The following is a 19,907-nucleotide window of genomic DNA, read 5'->3' as shown; positions in this document are numbered from 1 at the left end:
AATTCTTGTAATGCAGTGGCATATCTGTTTCTCCTATACGTTCAAGCAATTTATGTCCAACCACTTTGGTAACACTTTAACTTCAAAACATCAGAGGGCCAAAATAAAACCGTATTTGGCTGAAAGCCCCCTTAAGCAACTTTGAACAGTGATGTGGACTGTTTCCTAAAATGGGACTTCAGGGACACCATAGAGCAGGGGTAGTCAAACTGCGGCCCTCCAGATGTCCATGGACTACAATTCCCAGGAGCCCCTGCCAGTGTTCGCTGGCAGGGGCTCCTGGGAATTGTAGTCCATGGACATCTGGAGGGCCGCAGTTACTACCCCTGCCATAGAGGTTAACAGAATTGTTTCTAGCATTGGCTCTCATGAGTCAGAGCTGACTTCATCATATGCATTATTATTCACAGCTTTTATAACTTTCATTAGCTGCCCCAATAATTGCTGAATTCTAATCTGTAAATTATGAGCACCTAAGAGACTGTCAAATTATATTCATAATCTAATAATGAAGAATGCTATGGTTATTGCAAATATATTAAATATACGGGTCATGCAGAGCACTAAAAAAATCCTTCTTCAATCACTTCCATGAATTATAAGACCCATTGCTACAATTCTCTTTCACATAAGTCTACATTTGATAGTACATTTTATTCCACTTTTCCTTCAAGGTGGTGTATATGGTTTTCCTCTCCTCCACTGTATCATCACAATACTGCTGTGAAGTAAGTTAAGCTGGGAATGACTGGTCAAGGCCACTACTGAGTTTTGTGGTGTGTCAAGATGTGGAGGTCTCTCTCCCCAAGCTTAGTTCATTCTACCTAATATACCTTACTGGCTCTTGGCCCTGAATTTGACTGAGGGGCCATCCTAATCCAGGAAACATGGGCCAGAAACCTAAATTGAAAGATCAAAAGAGACTGATAAGCAAAACCCAGAAATCAGGCAACGATGAGGCAAAAGTCTAGGATGCCTTGAATAGATTCTTTGAAGCATAGACATTTTCTGGATAAAGATGATAAAACTTAAGCTCCAAGCTAGACTCTAGAACCTCCTGGTCACCTTCCTGACTGGAAGCCAGATCAGTACAATGTGTGTAAATAGAACCCCAAATAATACAAAACTAACAAAACTACTGCAGCTCAGCAGTGATATATGCATACACTTTGTCAGGACATAATATCAAACACAGTTCAGAGAGCTATTTTGGCTTTTTCTGGGCCCTATAATGTTTAGTTAGCGCAGAATTCATAGACTGCAGATGTATAGAGGAGCAGTACTGCCTTCTCACCAGTAGTAGTGCATGAGTCAGTGTGTGTATACACACACTACATATATACTACAGATGAAACAAATAAAATGAAGAAGGTAGAAATGACTTGTGTTTCTCTTGCATGATGAGTTTGTGCAATATTTTAAAGGGGACTGAAAATGATCATGTGTAACAGTAAAACATTTGTATCTGTAACACTATTTAATTTGCTAAGGGGGGCGGGCTGTCCAGGATACAGAATCCCCAGGGGCCAATCGGAAGGTGCACAGCGCGTGCCTTCCAATTGGCCCCCTTGGCCCCAGACTGACGACAGAAGCACCCACCAGTTGGTCCATCGGCCGCCTGCCTCCACTACAAGCCGGCTCGAAGATGCCCAGCCCACGCTCCAAAGAGCCTTGCCACAGGGTAAAATCCGTGACTGGGGGGGGGCATGAATGCTCCCCAGCCCCCGCGGAGTGTGCCTGCCACCTAGAACGGGTGATGGGTGTGCTCCACAGGGCCTGGGGACACGCCGACATCTGCAGGGGGGGGGAGAAGGGAACCAGCACACCCTCCCCATGCCCCGCAGAACGTGCCCGCCACCTCACAGAGGCGGTGGTGCTCGGCGGGGGGGGGGGGGGGCTTCTAAGCCCGTCCTTAGGGATGGGCTTGTCATCTAGTATCGAAATGATGTGGGACTGAAGATTTTCCAGTGTTGTATTTTTCTGTGGCAAATTTTCCATCATACATATGTAAAGATAGTCTGTTTATCTATAGTTGTCAGGACTGTTGTGCTGCAAATCAGTCATCGGATAGGTATGGAATATAACAAACAGACAAATCATAGTGCTTGGACATGGTATAGGCCTATAGATGGTGTATTAGCCTTCCTTTGCTAACCTTATTTACATTCTTCTGACATTACTGTATTTATGTATTTAAATTTGAACTGGGAAATTTTTCGATTCACACATTCTAGGAAAACTGTTACTATATGCAAGTGGAAACAGAAAGATAAGCCATAGTGAAGGATCTATCTTAGTTGTTTTCTTGCCTGGCCCTGGCCCTGGCCCTTAGTCTGGTCTTCCAGTCTTACTCACATCGTTGTTGAAATATTAGATATTTATTTTGCCTTTATTTCCTCTGATTCCAGAGTCTAGTACAAAAACTGGCTTATTTCAGATTCTGACTGCTGTGTTGCCTTCTGCATGGCAAAGTTTTTTGCAACCCTATATTGAGTATATCTTTGTTCTGTTGTAGTCCATGCACTTAGCTGCACTCCATCAGCAACAGGCAGCCTATGCTGCCTGCTCCACTGGAAAATGTATTTTGATGCCTGGCCCTGGAACTGCTCTACAAACTCTGGGATGCCTAGAAATTGCATTCGTGTGCCTGCCCAGAGGAGGCCCAGCAGGACAGAATTATTCTAATGGTGCTTTCCTTCTTTTTTCAGCTTGCCCTTTATAGAGTACCTTCTTATCTTAGTGATTGGCTCAAAATGAACGATTAATCCATACCTAAAATAAAGACAGCAGGCAAAATCCATGAAATAAACCAGAGTAAATTAATAACAATCTGAACTGTGAAAAGAATTAAACTCACTTCCCACAATGGGTTTCCCAAATGAGTGGGAGTTAATTAATTTTAATATATATATTTAAATTTGTTAAACATTTGTTTAACAGGAAGGGAAGAGTGGAGAAGTCCATGGGTTGCCGGGCCTCTCCAAGGTCATGGAGCGGATGGGGGGTTGGATTGCCGCCACAGAAGCTGCCACAAGACGATATTGTCACGGGTGGCGGGGTAAAATTGAAAAATAAATAAGACAGGGGCATCATGGCCAACTGGCATGGTGGTTGAGAGGACTGCTGCACCTCTCTTCCTGACTCCCTGGTTGCCAGCTGTGTGTGTGTGTGTGGTGGGGGGTAATGCAGGGCAATGCGGGACAGTGAGGACTGCACTCTACCAGAAGCCCTCCTTATAGATCAATGCACAGACAGGCTTGCTGGCTTGGCAGGGAGTAGAATCCTCCACTATTGTGGCTGGGCCAACTGCAGCTCCCCACCCCCTCCACACATGTCTGCCTTCATTGCCACCACCACTGATCCTGGGCCAAGCAAGGCTCCCAGCATCTGCTTCCAGTCCACTGCAGTTTCCTTCCACTCAATGTCTCTGCTGCAGCTGACACTGATCCTGATCCTGACAAAGCTGCTGACCTCTACTGCCAGGCTTCTGCAGCTACCTTCCCCTCCCAAGGTCACTGCTGCTGCTGCTGCTACTGCTGCCACTGCCACTGCTGCCAGTTAACGAGACTTTAATTTGGGGGGAGATATAAACCCCTCTGTTTGTTTCTTTAATTTCAGTTTTTTCTGCAAACCCAGGAAGTACTCCAAGTTTGTAGAAAAATCTCTTTAGCTTCCACATGGCCCCAAACTCTAGATCTGGCTATCCACAGATGGAGCTATAGGTGGTTATCCTTATCCATGGTTCCTCTATATATTTGTCAAACAGCCTGGGGGGTGGAATGTGTCCAGCTGTCCGAGTTGGAATAGGGCCAATCAGGAATAGGGCCCTGCCCCTACAGCTCCCGCCCACCCTCCCTTGACACTAGCTACATTCCTCTCAGCCATGCCAGAGACAGAGAGACCAAACACAAGCCCTCATTCCCTCCTATCGCTCCTGCTGCGAGGTAGGCAGAGAGACACACAGAGAGAGCTGCCCCAAGCTGTTGACCAGCCCTGCTTCCCTCCTAAGAAGGGGCCCTGCTATGGCTCCTGCTGCGAGGCACACCGAGACATGCAGTGAGAGGGAGAGGGAGAGACACAGAGAGAGATCTGCACCTCCCGGTGTCCCCTGGGTCCTAGCGCCCATTACATTCCTGCTTGCAATGGGCTTTCTTGCTAGTTAGAATATAAGATGTTGAATGGAAGTCAGATACCAAAGCAGGTTCTTACTTTTGCTTCTGGACACTCAGAGTGGATTTAATTATCTGATCACCACATTGCCCCAAGTACCTAAAAGTTCTTGTAACTAACGTCTTTTGATTCTTTTAGGTATTCCAGGCATTTAAGGTTCATTCCCTTGAAATGCATTTGCAGTCTTGAAGTTTCTATCCTTATAATTAGATGCTATACCATGCAGCTCCTTTGGACTATTTTTCTTTTCTCAGTTAATTGTGAGGCTTTCCCCTATTTTTTTCTTTTTCCAGTGGTCTCAACTATTAATTAAATGCAGTGTTTAACCATCACTCCTTTCCAAAGAATAATTATGAAACTTCAAATGCATAAACAAAGTCAAGCATAATGATGAGTTACTTATCACAGGGAAGAATCTAAAGAAAAACCAGGATCCATTCTGAAAATTAGATATGCCCAGCAGCTTCATTAAATTTTGCTGTTGGAGGAGAATGAAACTTTGGGTGAATAGCGAAGCGCAAGGGTAGGCAGAAGGGGAGTTTGCCAGCTCTGGATTGGGAAATCCCCCTGGATTTGATTGTGGACCCTCGGAGAGGGGGACAGAGGGACTTCAGCAGGATACACCATAGAGTCACCCTCCAGGGCAAGGAATCCCTGTACTCCAGAGGTCAGATGTATTGCCAGGAGATCTCCAAAGCACCACCTGGAGTTTGACAACCTTAGCAAAAGGTCACTCAGGAGTGATCAGTCACTCCCCAAGCAGTTAAAAGTAGCTCTGGGCCTTCCTCCACTGCTGATGTAATCAGTTGATTATCTTTTGCTTTAAAGCTACCACAGCAGTTTTTCTCCTCTTTTTCTTTCACATGAAGGAGGGAAAGGTGGCACATGCACACATAGACCGTTTATGCACTGGGAACTTCACTGCCCCATCCCCCTGTCAGGAGCACAGATCGGGGGCTGATGAAGTGCACCAGGCCAAACGCTCCTCCATGTGGGTGCAGGAAGAGGTGGGACAACCTACCATGACTAAAACTCCAGCCTGCAGCCCAGTATGAAACCTCCAGTGCATAAACGGTCATAGCCTTACTCTGGACGCACAGTTGACTCTTTCCCCTTACATCAAAGCTGCTATTTGCCTCTTTCAGAAAAACTGATAGGTAACTGTATTTCTTTTCCCTTGAAAATCAGTTTTCAATTTGGGATGGGGGTTTGCTTTGGGAAAACAGCAGAGGAATGATTTCCTCATGTGAGCTCTGCAGACCTGCTGTGAAACACTGACATTTTTGTCTGTTGCCATTTTGTCACTGTCTGCAGTGACTGAGCCATTTTGTCTTTAGAGATGTTCTCAAGACTCTTCAAAAATAAATAAAAATATCTTCCATAACCATAAACTCTGCCCTCCCCTGTAGTACAGATGTCTGATTCGGTCGCCTGTTACTCCATAATGTAGCATTTTCATAACGTTTCAGTTTTAACTCTTTTTTTTTGAAAGCTTACTGTGAGTAGCCTAATATAATAGTCCTACACATGAAAACCATGTGTGTTTGTGTGTGTGCATGTATGTATGTATGGATGTAGGTCATGTAAGTAAAGGCTGTTGTCTAATGTGGGGTAGATGGCTGTATGTTATGTAAATACTTGCACTGATCCTTCTGGCCTTTGAATTTTGGATTAGTTGGCAACAATCAACATGTCGGTAAATGTGCTCCATGTGTCCTTTACAAGTGCTCGATATATGGTGGGTGTGGTAAGGCAATAGATTTATTTGTATATGGCCTCGGACCTCTACAAAATAACAATGCAAGCAATGCATTTGCAGGACATATATGATAAAATAAAAGGGACTGTAAAATAGAATAGTTTACCATATAAAATAAAGTGACCAGATTGTCCCACTTTTGGAGGAACATCTGTGGGCACCTGGCAAATTGTACTTATGTTGCAAGTAAAAAAATATATATTACAATACTGTTTTTGCATCCTGTGTGTTCTATGAAACTTTTTGTTGCTCCATATAGGCCAGATTTTTAATCAAGAACACCCCCCCCCGGTCAATGGTGTCCTGCTTTACCAATGTTGAAATCTGGTCACCTTAATATAAAACCATAAAACATTAAAAGCAGCATACAAAAAAAGTATGTGTCATCTCTTTTTTTCCTTCCTGCGAGGGCATATAGTGACATTTTCTATGTCACATAGACATCAGAATCAGACAAGAGATAGATTATCTTCCCAGTAATGGAATAGGAAACCAGGCCAGATAATATCTCAGCAAGAAATTAGGCCCTAGGTTGTACATAAAGTGAACAGTCAAGTGTGTAATGAGATAAGTCCTCCAAGGCTTGCATACTACAAACACAGAAACATTGATTCTTTGGCGCATGGGTATAATGGCGCATAGAACTGCCGTTGGCATCATTTCAAAATGCAGTAATGTAAAGGCTGTGCTAAGATTTTGATTAGATATCTTGATTAAATAGGAAGATCTATGGTGATCATTTTAAATAGTTTGAAGCACTATGCAGACATATTTAACAGAATTTGAGATATGACTATCAAGGTACCACATTTGTAAATCCAGTCTCTAAATTAGGTATTATCTGTTGAGGTGATTAGAAGGTCATTGGGTATGGAGTATTGTGAAAGTAGGCTAGCCTACTTGATGTATGGAACTGGCATATCTTCTTGCTTGGTTAAACTTCTTGCTTTAAACACTGCGAGGTTTTTATTCAGGGATAGGTAAGTGAAGAAACTAGGTAGGGTATGTAGTGGCTATATATGGATGCCTATTTCTTTACATGGCCAATGGGAGTCTTGTAATTTGTCTGGGGATCGTGGAAGATCCAAGAAACAAATGCACCTTTTTGCCCAATGATGATACACTTTTGCTCCAACAAATTTGCTTTCTGATTTGAATTCAAGCTTTATTGAGCTATGAGAAATCAAGCCTTATCGGAAAAGGACAATAATGCCAGGAAAAGTTGAAGGGAGCAACATGAGATGGATTGACTCAATTAATAAGGTTGCCAGATTCCCCTGACCACTGGTGTGGGAGAGGGGTAGGGTTGCCACATCCAGATTTAGGAAACTTGTGGAGATTGGGGACTTCCTGCTCCTTTAAGCACACTTCCTCCCTGTTTGCCTTCAGATGAAGAACAACAGTCAATTAGACTGTCAGAACTGTGCTCTCTCACTTTTTACAAAGTTGCTTCAGTTCTCAAGCCCTATGAAGATAGGTTGAGGGACTTGGGAATGTTCAGCCTGGAGAAAAGGAGGTTGAGAGGGGACATGATAGCCCTCTTTAAGTATTTGAAAGGTTGTCACTTGGAGGAGGGAAGGATGCTGTTTCTGCTGGCTGCAGAGGAAAGGACACGGAGTAATGGGTTTAAACTTCAAGTACAACGATATAGGCTAGATATCAGGAAAAAGTTTTTCTCAGTCAGAGTAGTTCAGCAGTGGAATAGGCTGCCTAAGGAGGTGGTGAGCGCCCCCTCACTGGAAATCTTCAAGCAAAGGTTGGATACACACTTTTCTTGGATGCTTTAGGATGCTTAGGGCTAATCCTGCGTTGAGCAGGGGGTTGGACTAGATGGCCTGTATGGCCCCTTCCAACTCTATGATTCTATGATTCTATGATTCAACAAAGCTATTTATTCTTTATGCAGCTGGTCCCTTTGCATATTTAAACTCTGCCAATACCTACAACTTTAAACTTTCATCCCAGTACTGGGCCTCATTGCCTCTTGTGCACTCTATAAGTTAATATCCTTCTTAATAGTTTGCAATGCCAGGAGTTTAGTTGGATCTGATGCAGCTCCCCCCCCCCTCAAACTGGCCTCCAAGGGCCTCAAAAATTGGAAGTGGTCAGAGGCACTTTTAACCTCTGAGAGACCCTGGAATCATTAGGGGTATGCTATATTCATCAAAGAGCCTCTTGTGGTGCAGAGTGGTAAGGCAGCAACATGCAGTCTGAAAGCTCTGCCCATGAGGCTGGGAGTTTGATCCCAGCAGCCAGCTCAGGGTTGACTCAGCCTTCCATCCTTCCGAGGTCAGTAAAATGAATACCCAGCTTGCTGGGGGGTAAACGGTAATGACTGGGGAAGGCACTGGCAAATCACCCCGTATTGAGTCTGCCATGAAAACGCTAGACCCGGTGCTTGCACAGGGGATACCTTTACCTTTACCTTATATTCATCAAAATGCTTCTAAATTATGGTGACCCTATGCATTAATGACCTTTGTAACATCCTATCATTGACTGCCTTGCTCCAGTCTTACAAACTGAAGGCCATGACATCCTTTATTAATAAGGATGTCAGTCTCCAGGTGGTAGCAGGGGTTCTGCAGGAATTACAGCTCATCATCAGAGAAAAGTCTAAATTTGTGGCTCCTGAACCCCGCTCCCATGGTGATAGGACTTAATTGAGCCAATAAAAATGTTTGTCTTTTCCCTAGCTTTCACACTTTTTGATAGCCTTACAATTTTTGCTCATCTTTTTAGGCCATGAATCAAAATTCCCCTAGTCTCTAGCTCTGGGACTTATTCTAGAAAACAACTCAGGAATGTATGTGTTCATGGCATAGAATTTTCTTTGGGTACAGAAAGAGTGAACACCTCCTTCTCTGATTAGCAGGGAATAGTGAACCTTCAGACTGGCCATGTAACATTAATACTATGGTGAACTGTGGAGTTTCTGCCACCTTGGAAGCATCTCAGAATCAAAGCCAGAGCTACTTCCAGATGTAAACTTTAATTGATTAGTATTAGGCTGATGTAAGGTCATTTTAGTCCACAGTATATCCTGATCATTGATTTGGAAGAGCTAAAACATTTAAGAAATAAATGCCAATTGTGAAGATATTGTGAAATTATTTTCAGGAGGGATAATACAGGAGAACATTTGTGGCACAAGAGCTTTCATTTCTAAACACAAATATTGCTGTTTGACTGAGGGAAGTGATCTGCTTCTTCCCACTGACACAATCACTATTTCCACACAAGGAATATGTTCCTGGACAGCCTCTGAATGTTGGTGGCTTTTAGGGCCCCCTTCACATGATGTCACCAATATCCCGAGACTGTCCAGTAGATCAGTGGTCCCCAACCTTTTTCAGAATGGGGACTGGAGGGGGGAAAGGGAGAGCGGTGCACGCCAGCTGCTGCACCTGCGCATTTGTGCCTGCGCCTCCCCCCACAGTGCAGCACTTGCTGGTGGGTGCAAATGCACAAGCATGGAGCTGCCGCACCTGCGCATTTACGCCTACGCCTCCCCCTTACTTGAGCAATTTGGCCGCCGAAGCAGCCTATCGCTCCCGGCACAGTGAGAGCCGTGCCGTGCTGCAGGGGAGAGGGAAGCGCACCCACTGGCATGTCGGCACCTGCTCCTCCCCCCTCCCGCCGTGGCCCGGTACTGAGGGCTCCACAAGATTAAACTGCTAGGTGGTAAATCCCTCTATCATGAGTTCCATCGGTGAGGAACCAGGGATAAGACCATATGGAGGGGGAAATACATGATAGTCTCTTTAGCATTGTCCTCCACTCACACCTGCCCTCCCCTCTCCATTTCCTGCTCTGAGATTTTTTTTTAAAATGGTGCCATACATGGAGTAATGAATATGAACCTTCATAAATAGGAGAAACAGCAGGGCACAGGCTTCTGTTGGGAGTGGGCCACTGCAATCTGTTGCATTTAAAAAAAAGGGAGCAGGTTGAGAGGGAGATTTTATGTGGAGACCTCTTGCCCCTCGCCTGATGTCTGAGTTTTGAATTTTTTTTTGTACTGTGCTCTCTGTGGCAACGCATATGCATTGCCATGCGCAAGTTCATTTAAAAAAAAACAATTAATTTGTGCACACGCACACACATGCACACACACACATGTGCACACACAGAGCTGAGTGTCAGAGCCCTGGCTGCCTTGCCTGGAAGCATTTTATTTGTTACCTTGTCAGCCCACTGATGGGCGACAGTCAAGCCAGGTGGGCTGTGGATGCCAAAGGTGGCTGCTCCTTTTGTGCCGGTAGCAGCACTTTGCAAAATTGGGGGGGGGGGCAAGGGAGTCGGCTGTGGGGGGGGGACAGACAGACATGGCAGTGTTAAATCCTCATCCTGTGGTTGCCATGGCCCTACTCCATAAACACCCCCCCCATACACACACACACACACACAGCGGGGAGTGTGTCCTAAAGGTCTGTGCAAGCTGCAAAGGAGCGGTGAGATTTAGGAAAGCCCCTTGGGGCTCCTGCAATCATTTGGCTCCCACAAATGGCAAACAAACCCAGCCAGCGGCGACACATTTGGTACACAGCCCGGCTACGCATGAAACATGGAGTCAGCCTACTGGGTTCTTTCCCAATTAATTTTCACGCTCGGGAAAATTTTCGAGACCCACAAACCTCCGCTGAGAGGGGATTGGTTGCCTCCAGTGATTGACAGGCCAAGGAGCGAGGAGTAAAGAGCACATTGCTCTCTCTTCAGCCTCCCCCCCACACTAGTGAGGAGGGGGAAGGTGCAATGCAGCGGGAGAAAAAAGCAGGAAGGCTTTACAGTATGGAGGGGCAAAAAAGCACAATTTACTATCCTGCAATTGCAGGCAGGCGACATTGTGTGATTTGGCCTTATGTGCTGAAATAGTCAATGTTTATTCCTGTCCAGCTCACAGCCTATTCAGTTTGTCAATGACTGAGAGCCTGTGAAATTTGATGGCTTTGTCATTTCTTATTTAGTGCATCAATGAAGCTATTTCAAAGTCATTACCTAATTTAATTACCTAGCATATAAACACACACAGACTTGTGGTACTGTGAAGAACCATTCAATGCATTACCTAATAGTCCTTTTCAGGCAACTATTAAGGTAGAATGAGTGTAGAGGTAGGACCAGAGTAACAAGATCTACTCCTCATCTCACAATCACTGGAAGGTATGAAAAGGTGTACAGTTGTACATGTATAAGTGTTCTACTGTACACAGAGGAACCCTATAAGATTATGTATCTCTATTGATACTTAGCCTTCTGGGAGGGCGGTATATAAGAATGAATGCATGAATGCATGAATAAATGAATGAATGAATAAATAAATAAATGCAGAGTGTATGAGAACATGTGGAGCCTATTGCCATGACTGCAGTCCCATCTCCATGCACTTATTCCATCCTGTCTGAAGAAACCTTCCAAGTCTTGTAAATTCATTGATTGAGAAACATCTGACATTTGGAATAGTTCCCTCCCTATCATCTGGAAGCATGGTAGATGCATGTTAGATTTATATGTAACACCCATTTTTTGAAAGCTTCATGAAATCAGCTCTTAAAGAAAACTTAGGGTAAAAGGAATTTTTCAGTGGTATGTTGAATGTGATGGGGAGTGTCATCAAGACACAGCAACATGGTGACCCCATGACAAAAGACGTTCAGAGATGGTTTGCCCATTGCCTGTCTCTGTGTTATTACCTTGGAGGCCTCCCATCCAACTACTGGCTCAACTTAGCTTTTGAGATCTGATAAGATTGGGCTAGCTTGGGTTATCCAGCCAGGTGTATTGTATAGCTGTTTTATTTCCTATGTTTACAGTCTTTCCTACTGTGATACAAAGCAAAAATTACACAGTGTAAGATAATACAAGAAATATGAATAGTCATCTAGTAAGCAAGATTACAGAGATCTCAGTGAGCACAACACATTTGACATGATATGGAGTGCAGGTATAGTGCAGAAAAATGGCATTATATCAGCAGAAGAACAACATATCAACAGAAGGGTGACGCTTATAGCAACGTATACCTGATGGTGTCTCCTTTCTTTTATTTCCATGCATAGGTTATTTGTGGTGGGAATTGGATTTTTCACTCTTTGCTTCTTAATGACATCACTGGGAGGTCAGTTTTCAGCCAAAAGACTGGGAGACTCTCCGTTCACCATCAGAACTGAAGGTAACATTTTGTTTCATTTTACTAGGCTTGCCAACTTGGTAGCCATGTGTGTTTCCATAATCTTCTAAAATCTTATGGTGATGGTTTTAGTACTTAATTGTGTGCAAAATGTTTTATGGTTACTCTTCATCATAACCATTGGGGCAGGTGGCTGAGAAATAGCACTGAACTGCCATGTGCTAGCCGGTCTAGGAGCGGTGGCATAAAAATTGAATAAATAAATTTGCTTTCTTAACCTCTGTCTGTATATGGTATAATTATCTGCAACTATTCACACAGTTTCTTGTTGTGTGTTGGGGATATGTGGAGGGTGGCTGGCCTGCTTTATCTGTCAGTTTCCCAGACCTTGCACTGTGTTGTCATTCTCTGGCATCTAAAATGGTAACTATGTATTTGCAATACAAAGCAAATCAATAGCAAACCCGTATGCTAAAAGTGTCTAAATTGTATTTTAATCATTTTCAGCGTTTCTTGCATTGCTATAATTGAGATCGTATTCTGTGACCCATCTCCAATTCCCAAAAAGCTCCTGATGCTTACATGGTTCTGATCCACCGAGGAAGAAACTGTGATGGAGTTCTGCTGTTTGGCAAATTCTTCTCAAAAATATAATCAAATATGACAGGGAGGAAAAAAAAGGCAAAACCACTGCTAAAGGAAGATCAGCTGTCTAGTAAAATTCCCAGTCTCTAGTGCATAGGACAATTGATCGTTCCCATTGGTAAGCAGATAGACCTCTAGTATGTGACTGGGGCAGGGGACAAAATAGATGGGAACTAATGGCATGGCTATTTGTGTTCCTACAGCTGGAGAAAGACAGACACTGCAGAATAGGGGACTGCATGTCTCTTCTTTTTAAAATAACCATGTATTATTATTATTTATTATTATTATTATTATTATTATTATTATTATTATTATTATTATTATTATTATTATTATTATTATTATTATATTTATATTTATACCCCGCCTCCCCCCGAAGGCTCGAGGCGGCCAGAGAAAGTAGTAAGAGAGGACAGAAAAGAAAGCATTTAAGGTACTTAAGACAAGGAAGAGTGCTAATTGGAAGAAAACCTTTGCAATGGTAAAAAAAATTGCTGGAAGCCGTAGGCTGGCTGTTTCTTAATAAGTCGTGGTGGAGGTTCTGCGTAGTTTATCATGAAATTTGGGGAGAATTGGTAGATCTATGATAATTATGTATGCAGGCAGGGCTGCCAAGTGGGAGCCTCCTGTGGAACGGACTAATGATTTAGCATTAATATAGCCTGATTACTCTCCCAAGTCATTGTTCTTCAGGCACTCGGGAGAGAGAATGACACAGTCAGCCAGGACAAGCTGTACACACTAAACAGAAGCAGAGTGGTTTGAAGCCGCCTTCATCACCTCTTAGGCACTCTACACGAACTGACTCGTGTATTACAAGCACTAAGCAAGAGGGCAACTCCCTGGAAAAACCTATTGACTAAAAATGCTTCCCAATTCTCTTTTCTTTTTTATTTGAATTAAAAATGCAACTCACTAGAATTATGCAGGACATGTTCGTCCATTTTCTTCTTTAAAATCTTAATAACTGCAGTTGTCTTAACAACGTCACAAAGGTTGTACTAGGGCTGCCAGCCTCCAGGTGGGACCTGGGATCCCATGGAATTACAACTCATCTTCACATAAATCAATCAATCAATCAATACGCAGATCAATTCCCCTGCAGATAATGGATGCTTTGGAGGTGGACTCTAGTGGCATTGTAAGCTGTTGAGGTCCCTACTCTCCCCATGTTTTATTCCCAAATCTCCTGAAGTTCTCCAACCTGGATGTGGCAACCCTACACCCCTGTCTCCTGCCAGTGGTCAGGAGGGACCTGGCAACCCTAGTTTCTACAGCAGCCACAGCTTGGTGGTGGAACAGATGCTTGGAAGGTCCAGGTTCTATTTCCAGTTAAAGGAATCCTATAGTACATTATATGAAAGACCTCTATTTGAGATCCAGTGCCAGTCCAAGTACATAACAGTGACCTTGGTGGACCAGTGGTCTGATTCATATAAGGCAGGTTCATGAGTTTGCCTCTTGTTTTTCATTCCAAACCATTACGTCCAGGTTTGAATACATAGACTGATGGATCGGTTACTTACTACTTTCTCTGGCTGAAGATCTTGTTAATGTAATAATCAAAACAATGTCACTTACCATTTAGTAATGAGATGGCGGTTCAGACTTATCCAGTTTTGGGATAATTACTATTCTAGCTTCAGACAGATCTCTTATTCTCCAGTCTTTAAATCAATAAACATCTCACCCGGTCAAAAAGTGGTGAATGAGGCATTTTGTACCCTGTCATGTCTTTAATATATTCTAAAAACGATTTCCAATAATTCTGTATCTTGGGGCATTGTCACATGGTCTTTTCTCTCTGTCTTACAATCATGGCAGTACATATCTTTACAGGATGGAGTTGAGCCTATTTTTCACCACATTGGGTGGTGACAGAACATAAACTTCTTTTGTCTATATCAGTGGTCCCCAACCTTTATATTACCAGGGACCGGTCAATGCTTGACAATTTTACTGAGGCCTGGGGGGTAGTCTTTTGCCGAGGGACGATGCTGCTGCCTCCTGAGCCCGTGCTCCGCTTGATTTCCCGCCGGTGCCCCTGACTTCCTGCCGCCCACTGGGGAGCACTGCCAGCAGCAGCTGTGCAGTGCCATGCCAAGGGGGAGCCCCAGCCATGGCGGCTGCTGGAGAGCACTAAAGGTCAGCCAGCGGCAGAGTGGCAGCGCAGCCCCCAAGGCAGTAGCCGGGGAGGAGGACGAGGAAGAGCTGCGGCCCGATATCGACTGATCTACAAACCATTACCGGTCTCCGGACTGGGGGTTGGAGACCACTTGTCTATATGTTTACTTCATGGCATTTACCTTTGCCTGGCCTGATTTCCTCCCGTCATTCTCATGTGATTCACAGAAAGCAGATATATTCATCCAGCTACAATGCTGTGGATAATGGCAGAATACCAGATGGGTATTCATGGCAGTCCACAGCAGTAAAATAAAACAGCAGTCCAGGGCACTTTACAGACTAACAAAATTTATTCAAGAACAGTTTAATTCTCTGTTTAAGCTTTTTTGTGCGTTCATACTTTTTTTGGATACACTGAAACAAGACTTTCTCAACCATTACATATAGGAAGAGGAGGAGGATTAGGTGCCAGGAAGTGCTGTTTCAAGTCAAGATGCATAAGTAAGTGATTGATAAGTATAGCCAAGATTGGATTAAAGCAGTCGGTAAGATCTGTATTTATTGTGTACTTAGCACATGGCAGCATTACACACAGGAAGCTTAGATAATAATATTAAAAGTAGTCAAGTAGGTACAATGGTTATGCAGATAGATTGGGCAATGCCCCTAAAGACTAAGAGCTGCATTTTCAATCCACTCAATCATAGATGGGGAGAGGACAAAGATTTCTATCACATCTTCCTAGAAATCACAATACTCAAATTCCTGTGACAGATGGAAAATAGTTTAGTGGGCTGCACCACAATTATATTTGGGACCTCATATTTTGCCCCATTTAAATAAGACTTGCCAAAGCCCGTGTTCGTATTCTATTAGCCATTTTCTATACTTTACATGACAAGTCAAATCCTGCCGGCCTCTTGTTGGTGCTTATCAGGTTATGGATTTGTGCATATCTCTTTGCCAGGTGTCAGGACTTTAATCTGGATAGGCCCACATCAGCCATGTCTTTGTAGATGGGCAGCACTGTGTTTCCAGTGATCTTTCCGCATTCATAAAGAAGAGCATCTTACCTTCAGAGTTGAAGGGGAGCAATATGGCACACTGTAGGTAGCCTAGAGGTCAGAATGGGCTTAATACATTCACTGATGGTTCTCACTGTTGTATTGAGTTGGACATCAAGTTTGTGGATGTGGGGGCTGCTGAGCCACACTGGAGCATTATATTCTGTAGTACTATACATCCACCACAAATCTGAGCATCTAAATGTTGTAGCAGACACACCCTAAGTTGTAGCACATACTTTTTGGAGAATGTTGTTTCATGTACATTTTTTTCACTGCTACATTGCTAAGATGTTGTTTATAGCTCAAGGTCCTGTCCAGGGTAATGCCAAGGTACTCAGGTATATAGTTGAGTGTAAGTTGGGTGCCATTAAGGTAGACTTTCAGTTTATAGTTGGCAAGATTGTTATTGAGATGGAAACAGGAGCATTCTGATTTTCCTGTACTTGGGACGAGCCCTCATTTACGATAATAGTCAACCAAAAATTTGAGGTTCCTAGTCAATATTTCCTCAGTCTATTCAGTTGATTTGTGTCTTACTGTAGTTGTCATGTTATCAGTGAAAGAAAACTTCGTGGATATTGTCACAGGAACAGTAAAGATGTATAGATGGGAAAGGACTGGAGCAAGGACCAAGTCATGGTGTAGTCATGAGTTATTCAGTTTCGTCTGTTTGCTAACTGACTGGTCCATGATAACTTGGAAAGTCCTATCACTCAGCATGTTATTTAGGAGCTGGGATAGTCACAGGTCAAGAAAGGAAAGATAGTTGCTATTCTGAAACCTGGAAAAACAAAACATCTGGCAGAAAATTGCAGATGTTTCCTTTCTGAGCTCTTTATAAACTCCTTGAGAGGCTAATCCTGAACAAAATCCATGACAGAATTAATAAACATTAAGCAAGAAATCTATATACCTTCTCTAGTGAGATTTCCTCCCCCGCTAAGTATTCCTGTAGATCCTTTATTATTTCTGCTCTTAAATTCTGCCTGCTGTAAGATTCCTTAATTCCCCTTAGTCTCAGGTTTCTAGATCTATTCTCCACTTCTAAAATTTCTAATTTGCCCTCTGTTGATTTTTTCCACGCTTGCAAGCTATCAATTTCTTCTTCTGTTCCTCTATTTTTTTCCCCGTTATTCTCCACTACAACTTTTAGGCCATCAATCCTCTCTGTCAATTCCTGCTTACAATTATGTATTTCTTTGAGAATTTCTTTCGATTATTGTTTAAGCAATTGTTCTGTTGTTGATTTTATATCTTGACCTTGTTTCTCTATTAGCCTGATCAATTGCGTCATTCCTATCTGCCTTTCCTCTTCCGAATCCTCTCCCTCCTCCATTATCTCGATTTCCCCAACTTTCTTTACCTTTTCTTTCAGTTCTTTTATTTTTTTTTGTTTTTGTGGCTCCAGCCATCTCCCTTTCCCCCCAAAAAAATTAATTATAAGGACTGGAGCAAGGACCGAGTCATAGGGTAGTCATGAGTTATTCAGTTTCATCTGTTTGCTAACTGACTGGTCCATGATAACTTGGAAAGTCCTATCACTCAGCATGTTATTTAGGAGCTGGGATAGTCACAGGTCAAGAAAGCAAAGATAGTTACTATTCTGAAACCTGGAAAAACAAAACATCTGGCAGAAAATTGCAGATGTTTCCTTTCTGAGCTCTTTATAAACTCCTTGAGAGGCTAATCCTGAACAAAATCCATGACAGAATTAATAAACATTAAGCAAGAAAGATTTAGATCTCTTCATAATTGTGAACATCAGGCTCTCAGCTTAACAACTTTCAGTGAGGTAGGGTATCAGAAGTGTCTTAAGACATCTGCAGTTTTCATTGAACTGAGTGCTGTTTATGACACAGTCTGGAGGAATGGTCTGTTGAACAAGTTTTTAGACGTTTTCACTGCAGAATAGCATCAAATTAGCATAGATATAGATATAGATATAGATATAGATATAGATATAGATATAGATATAGATATAGATATAGATATAGATATAGATATAGATATAGATATAGATATAGATATAGATATAGATATAGATGGATAATAAAAGAGTTAACAAACAGATGTAAGAACTAAGTTTGAATCTAGGGGCTCCTTTAAGGCTAACAAAGTATAATTCTCATCATAAATGAGAACTGAGTGATTTAGCATCGAATTTATTAGAGCATCATATTAAGTGAATTCTGCATTATGAATGCTTATGTCAGCAGAATACCAGCAGACATAGGGTTGCCAACTCTGGGTTAGGAAATACCTGGAGATTTTAGGTGGAGCCTCCGTGGGGTACTACTTGAGAAGTGGAGGGACCTCAGCAGAGTACAATTCCATAAAACCCCTTCCAAAGCAGCCATTTCCCCCAGGGGAACTAAACTCTTATAACGCTGGGAAATTTCCAAGCTCCAGTGGAAGGTTGGCATTCTTGCTAACCAAGAAACATCCTCCTCTAGATCCTAGCTTTTGTGAAGGTAGAGTTGTGTTAAACCTTTAAAATGGCTTCTATTCTGCAAGGACTGGAGAAATAGAAGACTTCTAGCAGCATTAGTTACTTGGTGATCTGCTGAGATCTAATATAAATCTGAAACCTTTCAGAGTATAAATCTGAAACCTTTCTGAGTGTTCTTTTACCGAAGAAGAATGTCATCTCAGATGCACATCACCTTGGCATACACACAAAACCTTCCTTTGGTTCAAGAAATGCCTGCTTCTCTGAAGCGCTCTCTTCTGCTCGCAGCATGCTGCTGGAGTGATGCTTTCTGCCCCAGTGCCCCTCACAGCATTCCTAAGCTAGGACAGAACAGCATCACCATTTACTTCTGCTGCCTAGTTACACAGAAGGCTAAGTGACGCATCTGCTGAGGTGTTGAGAGCATGTAAAAGTACATCCAGCAGGGGAGGCACAGGGAGGCTTGGGCATCGATTCCACACCTGTGTGTGAGTCACACATCGAGGAAACAGATATATGTTGTTCAGGCTCATAAGGGGAGGGCTCTGCGAAGGCTTTTGTTGTTGTTCATACTGGGCAAGAACTGAAGGCTTGTGTAGAAGGGATAAATACGGACCTTTGACTTGGAATTTTGGTTTAGACCACTCTCCCTTGGTGAAGAACATAGTGGCTTTTGAGTTATTTTATTTTCACTCCTTCATTTTAACAATAAAACTTCTGATTAAATTTTCAGTTAAGAAGCTTACAAATATCTGGACAAGAACAGGGCCCTGATGGAGCCATCACAATTCTGCATGCCCTGTAAAATGGCACTCTTCTACCAGGCCTGTGGTTGGGGTCGCAGCAATTCAATAATTATGGGCCTCCCTCTGCCCCTCTCAGGTTTTCCCCCTTTTTCTCTTCTGTGCCACTAATAGAGGTAACCTGCCATAGCCAACAGGCAGAAGAATGACTGATGGTGGCTGAGATAGGGGGGCAGTTAGTTAGTTAGTAATTTAGCAAACAGATGGTTTTTTAAAATTAATATATTTTTATTCTTGTTGTAAACTGCCTCGACCCCTTTATGGGAGAGAGGTGCTATAAGATACAACAACAATGGTATGCATATTGGAAAAAAAAAAGTGTCATAAGCTTTCTAATTCATATGGATATGATATGAACACTGGCTGAGGGGTAAAATGGACTAGCATCCTCTTCATAGATGCATATACATGGATGTTCACTAAATTTTGGTAATTTAAACATAAGAAGGTCTTCAAGAATGGTGCTTCACCAACCATCAATGTTAAAGAAGAAGGCATAGCCAACATTACGGGATATCTTTTAAAATAGACTAAATTCCTCCCCATCATAAAATATGATCTAAAGTTATCTGATGGCCTGTGATAAATTGACCTATTTCCCTTCTGGAGTTCTAGGAATTACATGTCAGTAGGGGTGCCAGGTTCTTCCTGGCCACTGGCAGGGGATGGTGGTGTTGAATTGGAGGAGCCAAGCAGGGAAACTATTGGAAATCTGAGAGCAGCCCTTGGGAAGGACAGGGATCTCAGTAGGGTA

The 19,907-nt window shown here is 42.8% G+C and overlaps 1 protein-coding gene across 4 annotated transcripts in view; it reads left to right on the top strand.

Moving 5' to 3' along the window:
• MGAT5B (alpha-1,6-mannosylglycoprotein 6-beta-N-acetylglucosaminyltransferase B) overlaps window positions 1–19,907 on the top strand; it is a 280,817-nt gene that overhangs the window by 11,225 nt on the left and 249,685 nt on the right. For 2 of the 4 annotated variants that reach the window (XM_077327653.1, XM_077327655.1), the window contains exon 2: window positions 11,989–12,101. In XM_077327653.1, the coding sequence (XP_077183768.1) occupies window positions 11,989–12,101 (113 nt within the window). Of the gene's footprint in view, window positions 1–11,985; window positions 12,102–19,907 lie in introns of those variants that run through there. The other 2 variants (XM_077327659.1, XM_077327656.1) reach the window with 1 other exon arrangement.

Source organism: Paroedura picta, chromosome 3 (assembly GCF_049243985.1).
Source record: "Paroedura picta isolate Pp20150507F chromosome 3, Ppicta_v3.0, whole genome shotgun sequence".
NCBI lineage: Eukaryota > Metazoa > Chordata > Lepidosauria > Squamata > Gekkonidae > Paroedura > Paroedura picta.
The sequence above is the reverse complement of the archived record's forward strand: the minus strand, read 5'-3'. Positions and strand labels throughout refer to the sequence as shown.